The sequence below is a fragment of the Callorhinchus milii genome, unplaced genomic scaffold (genome assembly GCF_018977255.1).
Source record: "Callorhinchus milii isolate IMCB2004 unplaced genomic scaffold, IMCB_Cmil_1.0 Scaffold2, whole genome shotgun sequence".
Lineage (NCBI taxonomy): Eukaryota > Metazoa > Chordata > Chondrichthyes > Chimaeriformes > Callorhinchidae > Callorhinchus > Callorhinchus milii.
Window position 1 is genome coordinate 74,740,008 of NW_024704743.1, and position 12,846 is coordinate 74,752,853.

General features: G+C 42.8%; 1 protein-coding gene across 1 annotated transcript in view; it reads left to right on the forward strand.

The window, feature by feature from the left end:
* Positions 1-416: 416 nt before the first annotated feature.
* Positions 417-12,846, forward strand: part of fyco1a (FYVE and coiled-coil domain autophagy adaptor 1a) — a 73,427-nt gene continuing 60,997 nt past the window's right edge. The window contains exons 1-3 of the mRNA XM_042332493.1: positions 417-492; positions 10,528-10,619; positions 11,251-11,357. Coding sequence (XP_042188427.1) covers positions 10,562-10,619; positions 11,251-11,357 — 165 coding nt within the window. The 5' untranslated portion in view covers positions 417-492; positions 10,528-10,561. The remainder of the gene's footprint in view (positions 493-10,527; positions 10,620-11,250; positions 11,358-12,846) is intronic.

Below are 12,846 nucleotides of genomic sequence, written 5' to 3' on the forward strand. Positions count from 1 at the left end.
CAGCCCTGCCCTGAGCCCCCAGCGCCCCGCCCCCACCCCCCGTCACATGACAAGACCTTGTTATCACAACACTGTTGGTTCACACTAACGTGCTGGTGAGCCGGACACGCCCCGCCCCTCACCGCGCCCGTCAGCGCCGTGACCCGCCTCCGCGTGCCCCCGATTGGCCAATCTCCGATCGGGACGGACAGAGTGGCCGCGTGCATTGGCCGAGCCGCCCGCCCGTCCGTCAGTCAGGCGCCGTGAAGTTTGTGTGCCGGGGGGGTAGCGGTGGGCGACAGGCGGCGCCGTGACACGTGCTTCCTGAGGCCGGAGTGGGTGATGGGTCACCAGGGCTTCGACTTGAACTTGGGCCTCTCTGCCGCTCTGCCCTCGCACGCACAGGGCCCGAGCGGGGCATGAGGGCGGCGCCGGCGGCGGCAGCGACAGCCCCCCCGGAGAACTGCTCGCGAGTGTGTGGGTTGGTGCGGCAGCGGGGCCTGTGCTCTCACTGTGAGTAGCTGCTGTCACAGGGCAGGGGAGGGCAGGCAGGGCAGGGCAGGGAGGGCAGGGCAGGGCAGGGAGAGCAGGGGAGGGCAGGGCAGGGAGAGCAGGGGAGGGCAGGCAGGGCAGGGCAGGGGAGGGCAGGCAGGGCAGGGCAGGGAGGGCAGGGGAGGGCAGGGGAGGGCAGGCAAGGCAGGGAGGGCAGGGCCCCACCTGCAGCTCCAGCTCTGTGCACCGTACCTGACTGGGGGGGAAGACACTCACACACTTAGCATCGGCATCGTTACTGTGAGGCGATGCGCTTTATATATTATCTTTATATATATATATATATATTTTATATATATACAGCAATATATATTATCTGTTCATACATTATATGTAGCAATATATATATATATATATATTGAATATATATATTCAATGCATGTGTTATACCTACAAACAAGTCATCATAGAATTAGGATCAGAGAATCATACAGCACAGAAGGAGGCCATTCGGCCCATCGGGTCTGTGCCGGCTCTTTGAAAGGAGCTATTCAATTCAATCCCACTCTCCCCCCCCCCCCCCCCACCCCGCTCTCTCCCCACCCCACGCTCTCCCCCCCCCCCCCACCCCGCGCTCTCCCCACCCCGCGCTCTCCCCACCCACGCTCTCCCCCCCCCACGCTCTCCCCCCCCCACCCCGCGCTCTCCCCACCCCACGCTCTCCCCCACCCCACGCTCTCCCCCCCCACCACCCCCACCCCGCGCTCTCCCCAGAGCCCACCAAACTTGTCCTCCCCAAATAATTATCTACTTCTGTCTTAAAAGTTCTTCTCGAATTGGCTTCCATACCCTTTCAGGCAATGCATTCCCTATATATATATATTTATATTCTATATATATATATTGCAAAGTATATATACATATTTATACTTTACAATATATTATGTGGAGTGCTTTGAGACATACACATATCTACAAAGTGCATTATAAATAAAACAAATAAATAGTTATCTATTATTATGGATTAGTTGGGCCAAATGTGCTGTGCCAGATAACTCTATTTACTTTTTTTTATATATGATGCACATATATTTATATACACAGTATATACAAATATTAGAATATATTCTATGGAGCACTTTGAGAAAACAAATGTAAACTGTAAATGCAAGTTGTTGTCTCAACTACGTGATAAGGTGCTGTAGCAAATGCAAGAATTATTATTGTATCGATGGCCTGTGCTTTTAACCCTCCCATTCACTCCCCCCCCAATCTTTTCCCTTGGCACTAAGCTTTGCCCCAAAGCTTCTTCCATTGTTTTCCTCAACCTTCATTAATCCCTCCCCCAGCCCCAAATTAGTATCTCCTCAAATCTGAACACTATTTGCCAAGTTGTGTTGAGAGTACCAATAAAATTACCGTAAATCGGCCTATGAAACTGGCAAAGGGAATTTTAGGCACAGGTCCAACGTCAATATTGATGCCACAATCCTCTCAATGTTATCTCTTGTGCCAGATTGACATCTGTATCAAGGTCAATTGTAGATCTTCATTATTAATAATAAATCCTTGCATTTGATACAGCCAGCGGGAGGATGTGTCACAGTCCTTCACATGATTTACTGTAAAGTGCAGTGACTGTATTTTGTAGGTGAATCCACCAGCCAATTTGTGCACAGCAATGTCTCACAAACAGTCTCATAAAAACAATTTTATCTGAGGTATTGTTGGTCAGGACACTGGGAGAAACTCTGTTCTCTTTTCGAGTAGTGCCATGTGACTTTAACTGAACAGGTAGACGGGATAGAATGATGCAGCATGTCCTCGCACTATAATGGAGTTTCATCTTAGATTATGAGTGCGGAGTCACAACTCTGGGGCTTGAACCCGCAACCTTTTGACTCAGAGGCAAAAGTGCTACCAACTGAGCCAGACTGAGACATCATAGCCAAAGGTTGAAAATTTTCTTTCGTCTGCACCAGTATAAGTAGCAAGGAATTATATGAGACAGTGGGGTGGTTTAGACCAGGTCATGTTTTATTTAAAGAACAGCTTGCTGCTGTGATGGGAAAGATGGGTATTCTGGAAGGATGAGATCAAGTGGGCTGAGGGGCTCATCTTACGTGAGCTTGTGATAGTGGCCCAGGATGTTGTGCTCTGATTTGTTTTTGTGGTGAGCTGTTTCCACATGTTGTGGGGTCCAAAACAAGAAGTTAGAAGGAACCAGAGTGAGAATGTGCAATTCGATTCTGTGGATGAAGCAAAACCTATCAAGGTATTAAAGAGAATACTCAACACGTACATGAGGGAGAAGACAATAGATGATAGATGAAGTGAATAGTTTTTTTGAAAATACATATTTATTTATAAATATATTTAGTACAACAGAAATCCAAAACAAACACAACATCTTCTGTTTGCAATTTTTCCCTTCCTCCTGATACAAAAATATTAAGTTGTTTACAGTGCATTCCTTCACTGCATACAGGTTGTGAACAAGTTTTTTGGGCCACTCCCTTTAAAACAGTCGGGAGGACCCCCTGTGTACACCACATCCTGTGCCCACTCATACACGCCCTGATAAGGTGCACTTGCCACTTTCGGAAGGCGCCCCGATGTGCATCGTAGGCACACATGTCAATAGGTGGGGTGCTGGTGCGGAGTATAAATACCAGGATGGACTAATTGGGCTAAATGTGCTGTGTCAGATAATTCTATGCCAGGACTCCTTTTATTTAAAATTTGCATTGGTTTAATGCATTTCGAAAGCAGGTTGCACTTTCGTCACTCCCATGTTCAGGACAGAGATCACCTTAGCGCAAAATTGTGCATATATTATGCAACAAAATCTGCATACTGTGTAAGCTAATTTTTTTTCAATCCAAGACTTGTCAGTTGATGTTCTGCCAGTTCTCTGTGTCCGGCTGAATGGCCATTCTCTCCGGCTTTGTGGTGACATGCAGAGCGCCCAGTCCTGACTCCGCCATAGTGCCCTGGAACGGCTCCGACCTGGCCCGCAACCTCCCAGCACCGAGCTGGCAGACACTTGGCCCTCTGAAAGGGACAGGATTGAAGGGCATCCGACTGGCGAGGTGGTTGGGAAAATGTAGCAAGATAATTTGGTTGACAGATCTTGATCGTGGGATTGAAATGAAACATGCTAGTTGATTGGTTTGTGTTACACATGATCATATAGATTGTATGCATGTTTTGGATACCCATGTGTACACAGGTTGCATTTTTAGAAACCCTCTAAATTGGCTCCAGCAAACATGTGTTAAGAACATTATTTTTCTTGTGTAATGTGCAAAACAAGTTCATTAGCTGATGCCAATAGTTCTGCAGCGGTACTTTTTAGCATTGTAGTACAATCAGTTGTACTATTGTGGCCCCGTTAGAAAGTGCCTTGGTTGAACACGTGTTCATTTTAAGTACAGGTTTACTGCAGACCTGGGGTATACTAAAAACACAGTACTCGCTGGTGCTGACGATCTGTTTTCCCTCACTACAATATGGTTGACTTCCAAGAAATTGGGTTGTCGCTGTTGACACTATGTGTTGTGCATGTGTGCTAGGAAATAGCAAGAGGGTTTCTTGCACATGTAGAGCATGCAGCAAATGCTTCCTGCACATATAATGTGCATCAGAAATTGAAGGATTGGTGGGAGTCCGCAACAAAATTATAACGTGACTGCGGATTCAGTGGTCTGAAAATCCTTTTGAACTAATAGCATTTATTAATTCAGTCTTAATTTGGAAACCTCATTTCTTGAAAGACCTGTGATAAAACTGCTCCTAAAATTCGGTACCATCTTAGATAACAGCCGTACATTTGGTACAGCACTTCTTGGGAGGATGTCTTAAAGCACTTCATAGGAAATACTGTAAAATTGTGTGACAGTTGATTTTGTGGGCTATTGCGGCAGCCCGGTTGCAGACTGCAATGTCCTACAAACAGCCGTAATAATGATGATAATCCTTCAATTTGATATAGTGCCTTATCATGTTTTTGAGACGCCTCAAAGAACTTCTCAGAATACATTGTGAAGTGAATTGACTTTATATTTTGTGGGTGAAACGCAGCAACCAATTGTGCACAGCAGTGTCCCACAAACAATCGTGGATTGAGTGACCACATTTTTTTTAAGGGATTATTACCCCCAGAAAACCGGGTTCTAATTTACTGCTAGATAAACAGAGGTGTGTGGAGTAAAGGAACGAATAGAGACTATAAGCAGACTATGTGATTTCCAAGTCTTGGTTTGGGGCTTGAACCCACAACCTTCTGACTCAGAAGTGAGAGTGCTATCTCCTGAGCCATACTGATACACAAGTGTGTGGTCTTTAAGTCTCTGGTTAATGTTTGTCCATGAGAGTTTCAGGTAAGAGGTGATTAATGTGTAAAGCAGATTAAAGGCTGACGTGAACCATAATACAAGGCAACTCCATTATTGATTGCCTTTTTAAAGCGCAGGTTCCCTTACAATGCAGCTTTGCTGTGGCCCTGTGGTTACTGCAAGTGACACTTCCTGACCAGTTGCATTCCTGTGCTCTGCAAAACATTGGATTCAAAACACAGCCTTATAACTGAGTGGCCCTGTGGTTTGTTCCAGGCTGTACCTTCAGACGTTTTCTGTCATGTTTTGTTTTATACTTTACTTTTAAAATTTAATATTCAATGATTTATTTTTTACTATTGTGTATGAGCATTGCCATGTGGTCATAAACATCACCCGACAGGCAGAAAAGGGAAAAACCTACAGATTTCTTAAGTGACTTGAAAGGATGCTTTTACTGAAAAAGGATAGTGCTTTGAAGGGTAATTTAACTATCTTACACACACTTTGTGCATTTCCCCAGTGTAATGCCTGGGATACAGTGAAATTTGCGTTATCTTCTCAAGAGTTGGTGGGTTAAGTAGGTAATTTGATTGAAGCCTTTAGGAGAATGAGGGAAATTAACAACATGACTCTTCCTCTGGTGGATTAATCCAGAAAAAGGGGACACAGAGGCAAGATGGCTAAAATTAAAACCAGAAAAAAGTAGCTTCACATAAACGATTGTGAGACTGGAATGCACTATCATATACCATAAATGCGGAATTGATTTGGGTGTTTCAAAGTTAGATAGATATTTGAGAAGTAAATGTTTCAATGACTATGGAGAAAGTTCAGGGAGATGGGATTAATAATTTATGGTACTGCTGTGATCTAATAAAATCACGGAACAGGCTGAAGGCGTTCCTAGTTTTGATCATGAATTTACGTATAGATACTTCTTCATTGTGGCTTTTGTTGGTTTCACAAACTCATAATTCATTATTTTCTCAAGTTTTATCGTTGAAATGGCTTTGATGGTTTTCTGCAATAGCATTACAAACTCTCACCTTCCACATTGTTTGTCTCAATTGTGCTCGACAGCAACTAATTCAAATACAGTACCTATAATAATCAATTTTGTTTTTTCAACTGAGATACAATTTGGAATTATCCTTGTCATTGTCAAATGCTTCCCTACTTTTTCAGTCTGCTCTGGACTTATTCTTGTGCCCATCCCTTCTGCCCCACCAACTCTGGCCTGTTTTACGACCCCTGTCCATTACACCCATCTTTGGTGGGAGAGCTTTTAGTCATTTTGTTCCCTGCTTATTGGGATTCTTCAGAAATCCCTCCACCTCAAACCTAGGCTCTCTGCTTTAAATACTCACCTAAAAATCACATCTCTATGATTGTGCCTTTGGCAGTCTCCCTAACCTGCTCTTTATCTCTATCTTTATCTTTATATTATTATTATTATTATTATTATTATCTCTCCCAGCCGAGGCTCCCATTCCTTTTTGTAAAAATCTTTGAAATGTTCTTCTACGTGAAATGTGCTATTTAACTTAAAATCTTATTGGAATTAAACCAGATTTTACACTGTGTTAATTTACGTATCCATTGCCTGGAGCTGCTATATCATCACTGACCAGTGTGGTGGTTGCTCCTTGTTCAGTCATGCAAATTTGCTTTGATGTTGGTGGACCTTTCCAGATGGTGCTTCGTGACTTGAGAATTTTCCAAGCGACGTAGCTCCACCTGCTTTTCAAAGGGCTTTTTGAGCTTCTGCTTTCACATGCTACATTTTCCCTTTACTTCCTCAGTGTTGTTGGATTGCTTCTGTCTCCATAACCTCCAGCTTTAAAATGTGTAATCCCTTCCCTTGTTGCTCAGTTTGTGTTTCAGGTGGTAGCTGGTCTCATGAGTTGGTGTGAGGCGCAAGATTTTCCCTGTGGAAAAAGCAGTTTACATTAGAGCACTCTATCCGCAAGCGAGGAGATACTAACATTAACACTTATCCAAGAAATGTTTTTTTTCAGCCAACTGATGCTTAATTTCTTCATTGTGCTCATAGCATTACCTCTTTGGTTTAATTTAATCTTTTGATATTTGGATTATTTTGTTTTCTGCTTAATATATTCCACTTGCTGTCGCCAGTTATTAGGTTTTTTGTGTAATCTATTGTATTCAGGACAGTAGATATGCTCTCTTTTTCCTTTCCTTCTATACTACAACAACAACAAGATTACACTTGTATAGCGCCTTTCACGTTGGGAGGACGTCTCAAGGCGCTGGACAGAGTACAGCATTTCAGACCCGAGCTGGGGTTTGGGGGGGAGGAGAAGGGGGGTGGCCGATGGCATGGTCAAAGAGGGGGGTCTTGAGGCGGGACTTGAAGGAGACTAAGGAGGGGGTGAGGCGGAGTGACTGGGGGATAGAATTCCAGAGGTTGGGGACAGAGTGCCTGAAGGCTCTCCCGCCAATGGTGGGGACGTGGAGCAGCCAGAGCCGACTGAGGGGAGGGAGTGGGCGGATTGGTAGGGGGTTAGGAGGTCGCAGAGGTAGGGTGGGGCGAGGACATGGAGGGCTTTGTATGTGAGGACCAGGATCTTGAACTCGATCCTCTGAAGGATAGGGAGCCAGTGGGGTCGGGCGAGAGTGGGGGAGATGGGGTCACGGAGTTTGGTGCGGGAGAGGACACAGGCTGCAGAGTTCTGGATTATCTGCAGCCTGTGGAGGGAGGAGTTGGGAAGGCTGACAAGCAGTGCGTTTGCATAGTCGAGCCTGGAGGTGATGAAGGCATGAACAAGAGTTTCAGTGGCCTGAGGGGTGAGGTAGTGGCGGAGTCGGGCGATGTTACGGAGGTGAGGGAAGGCAGAGCGGGTCATGGCTTGAATGTGGGGGAGAAGACAGTTGAGGGTCGAACAAGACACCGAGGTTCCTGACTGGCTTTCTATAAAATATATGATACAAATCTGCAAGTCTGCCTCCCTCACAGCTAACTATTGGATGCTTACAGTAATATGCTGCTGGATTTGCCTTGTCTTGCGCACTTGCTACCACTATTAAAGCGCAGTTATATTCTTCTCTTTCTAGCTCCTTCTCGCATGGTAGCATCTTGGAGCGCAATCAATATCTTGAAATGCTGGGGTTTGATAGATATGTGGCAGATTTCCAACTTAATTAACTAGTTTTACTTATAGATCCAGTTACAGTATTGTAAGGAATGTTGCAAAGAAGAATAACTTGCATTTATGTAGCCCCGTCCTCCTGGTTGTCCCTCGTCCCGTCCGCTCCATTATCGGCGGCCTTGCTTTCACCCACTATGCCCCGAAGCTCTGGAATTCTCTCCCTCCCCGCTTTCAAATCCCGTCTAAAGACCTTCCTGTTTGATTGTGCTTACGGCCACCGTTCCTCTCCCTCTCCCCTGGCTCCTGTCAGACTCCGCCACTGTCGAGCCTCTAGGACTCCACCCCGCATGAAGGGCGCTATATAAATGCAAATTTTGTTGTTGATGTCATGGTGTGGAAGCGCTGACTTGGGGCGTGTGGGGATTTATGGATTCCCAAATATCAACTTCTAACAGGATTCTACCTGTAGAGGCTATTTGGATGTTCCGTCACCCATGCGGATGGGGGGGAGGGGTAGAGTGAAGAAATTACCTGGGATACTGTCCTTTTGGGAACTCATGCCCTGTCTGGGCAGGTGATCTTTCCACAAGCTTGTGCCAGCCTTGTACCAAGATACCATCAGCCAGGGCACAGAGTTTTTATGTGCTCAAGTAACAAACCAGTTCAGTATCGCAGGTAATTTCTTCACTCTACCCCCCCCCCCCCCCCACCACCACGGGAGATGGAACTTCCTAATTGCCTGTACAGGTAAGAATCCTCATTCAGCATGTATTCCACCATCCCCAACACATTAACATAAAAATTAGAACAAAAAACTGCTTTTTATTCTATTTGCTACTCTTGTCGAAAAGAGAGTGGAGTTTCCTCCAGTGTCCTGGCCAACAATCTCTCAAAATTAAATTGGTCAGTCACTCCGTGCCTGTTTGTAGGATGTTGCTGCATGCAGATTAGCTGCCACATTTGTCCACAGAATACGCAAAGCCACATCTGGTGAAGTGCTTTGAGATGCTACCCTGCAGATGTTTCCCAGCAGATTGAATTGTTGCATCGGCCAGTGAGAAAGCAGGAAAAGCACCATTTGAGAAATAATATCTACTACCTCTTTATAAATGAGCTATATAAATGCAAGTTATTGTCTCGACAACTTGAGATAAGGTACTATATCGAATGCAAGGATTATTATTTTATCTGAATTGCCTATGTAAACACTCACTGCACAATTATAGTGCTGTTTAATGTATGCTCTTCAGTCTTTTATCTTCCATTTATCTTGGGATAGGATCATTGTCTATCAGAGGAAACATGAAAGGAGCTACTTCCTTTGAAAGAACTTCGCTCAATGCAGTCCTGATAACATGATTTTTTCTGAATTCCACATTGCATCAAAGCTGTGCTGCCAGACCCATTCTCAAGAGCTTTTTCTCTCGGCCTGAAACATGCAGTATCTCATTTTTGCTCTCCTGAAAAGGTCTTGGTCCTTTTTTGTATCAGAAGCAGCTTTTTATTCTAATCTTCAGGGATAAATTTGTTTTTCTTGGCATTATATTCATTCCATATTAATCAAATTAATTAAGTTAGTATTTACTGGTTCAGAAATGCACTTTGCAGTTATTGAAGATGGCTTTAGTTCAGACAAGAACATTGATCTATATAACTGTGACTCCAATAGATATCATGTAACAAATATTTGAAGTCGGTGACCATTTATTCAGTGTAAGATAATTTTGTATTTGGCTACAGCGTCTGAGGCAAAAGTAGAAAGTTAGGGTTGTACTCTACTCTATGCCTCATATCTGAGGAGAAAATAAATTGTACCGTTCTACCTAGCAGTCTCCCTTTGGGTCTTAACCCAAGACTTGTGAACTTTGAGGCTTAGAGTGCCCTGGAACACAAATGCAGCTGTAGTGTCAGGTTGCTTGCAAAGCTCTCCACTACCATAAATACTAGCTTACATCTGCAGGCCACCTCATTGACTGTATTTCATACTTGTGTAGCTGAGGCTATCATTGGAATACTGTGTGGATGTTCATGTATTGTGCCTTCAAAAGGACACTGATGTCGATTGCATTAAAAAAAGTTAGAAGGATAATTCCGGGATTGAGGTCTCTTAAGTTGTGAGGAGTAAAGAAGAGGAATATGTGAGTATTGGCTAAAATTCCTTTTGAGCACTGTGGTCCATAAGTTATAAGCAATTCAGTCCATTTTTGCCACAACTATCCTTATTTATATGGAGAATCAGCAAGCTAAGCAGATTATTACATATCTATCATTTAGTAGGATCTTCCTGATTCTTCGTTTGTGGTTTATTGCGATATGCACAGTTTCACCTTCATATCTTATTGATTTTCTGTCAACATACTTTTACCCAGGATAGAATTGTGGGAAGAGTTGAGTGTCTCTATGGAGGCTATATTGAAGAAACACTTGTCTTTGTCTGTTTGATGTCTGTCCTACTGTAATCACAGCTATATGTAAGAGTGCTACGTCCAATGTAGATTTTAAAAGATAGTACAGATTCAAATCATTTTACTATGGAATATGTTGTATTGATATTATAATTAGATTTGATGTAACTTGAAGTAAATAAAATATTTCTAATCAAACAGGTTACCGACATTTGTGCTTAGTGTGAAGAAGGTCATGATGGCAACATCTGTTGGAGAGAGCCAGATCCAAAGGATAATCCGAGACCTGCAAGGTAAATATTACTGTAAATTTTGTAAAACAGTACATTGCCTTTTAATAACAAATAAAATTTGTTGTGAAGCTATCATTTTTCACATACAGGACTTGAACTGTAAATCGAGTAAAAAATGAGGCACTGTGACAATGTTCAATTCCTCACACTACCTTTTAAATAGCACAGGCTTTGTTCAATGTATCTGCCGCAACAATTCTGGGGAAGATGAAAATAACTTAAATTTTAATATTTTTAACATTACAGATCTATCATGCGTCAATCTCTAATGGGATTCTTTCATAAGGAAACCAGAAATATGTTGCAGGGACTCGTATGAACTATGCTCCATTGTAATTTTTTCCAGAGAATAGTTCCCACTAGTAACTGTGTTATTCTTGATCCAACACTTCCATTTACCAAATAGAATCCCCACTTGATTTCCTTATTAAGCAGCTCCCTTAGAAATCACTGCATATGAGACACCATTGTTTTCAAGAATATGAAATGGCTCTTGAAAAGAGATAATTAACTCAAGTAGATTGTAATATTAGAACAATCGTAATGTTAGAACAAGTGGTATGAGTGCAACCTGGAGATTTATATTTTTTAATGTATGTATTTTAAATTCTAAAATATGTTACTTTTTAAGAGGCAATTTCTGAGCTAAATCGAGAACACAAGGAAACTGGTGAACCTGTTACAGATGACAGCACCAATCTCCACAATTTCTCCTTAAAGTTAGAATATCTACTTCAGGTAAGATAATGCAGGAAATTGATTCATGATTTGCTTTGCAGTCAGTTGTCTTGGACACGATGGGCCGAATGGCCTTGGCCTGTGCTTTAATTTCTATGGTTCTGTGGAGAAACTTGCATTAATATCATCACAATTGTTGGCTTATTTTGAACATATGTGAAATTTACCCCACAAAAAGTATGGCTGGCACAAAAATTGATCCCAATTTGGAATAAAAATAATCCATAATATTAATAATATTCTTTTTGGGGAAAAAAAACTGATCATTCAGTGAGAATTCCCTAGAAGTGGAGGCTATCTTCCATAACCCACTCTTTATCGTGTCAACTCAGACCTCAATTTGAAGACTGCCTTACAATCATTCCTGTTTCATAGAATCATAGCTATTTACAGCACAAATGAAGTCATTTGGCATGTTGTGTCTGGCGGTGCTGGCTCTTCCATTGGAGTTGTTACTGACTGGGATTTACTCACACATTGCATCAGCATGAAGCTAACTGTTTATCTAACAATGTACATGGTAGGGTCAGAGAGACACAGAAGGGATAGAGAAAAACAGAAAAAAGAATGATAAACAGAAATAGTACGTTAGACGGACTCAGAAAAAGAGAGAATTAGCAACACAGGTAGACAACAACTTGCATTTAAATAGCGTCCTTCACGCTGGACGGTGTCTTGGAGTGTGCGGAGACAAGGCCATAAAGAACGTGAATAGAGTTCATGTCCAGAGGAATAGAGTACGAAAGTAGGGAAGTGATGTTAATTTTTTTTATAAAATCTTGGTTCAACCAGATTTGTGGAACTGTGTGCTGTCCTGGCCTTTATTTCAGGAAGGATACTGTAGCATTGGTGAGAATGCAGCGTAGATTTACAGGTATGTTACCAGGGACGAGTGGATACAGTTATCAAGCAAAATTGTACAGGTTGGAGCTTTTCTCTCTGGATATGAGACAATAGAGACTAGATTTGACAGAGGTGTTTAAGATTCAATAAGGTGGCCATTAATGGGCTATTTTCACTTATTGGAGTCTAAAATGAGTCAGCATAAATATAATATAGCCAATAGCAGATCTAAAAGGGAATTTAGGAGTAACTTCTTTATGAAATGAGCAAAGTAACATGGGAAAAGGACTAGACCATTAAGCCCCTCGTGGATCATGGCTGATCTGTACCTCAGCTCCATTTACTCACCTTTGCTCCATACGCCTTGATACCTTTACCTAACAAAAATCTATCGACCTTAGTCTTGAAAATTTGAATATGGAACTCACTGCCAGAAGCTGTGGTTGAACCGAAGAGCATCAGTGTGTTGGGAAACAATGCATACAGGAGGGAGAAGGGAACAGAATTGGAGATGGGATAAGGAGGGCTGGAGGTTCATGTGTAGCATACACGTGTAGTACAGACCAGTTGGGCCAAATGGCCTGTTTCCATTTCAATCTAATTTTATTAAGTAGGAAGAAGGATAGATACTCAATGAGAAAGAATC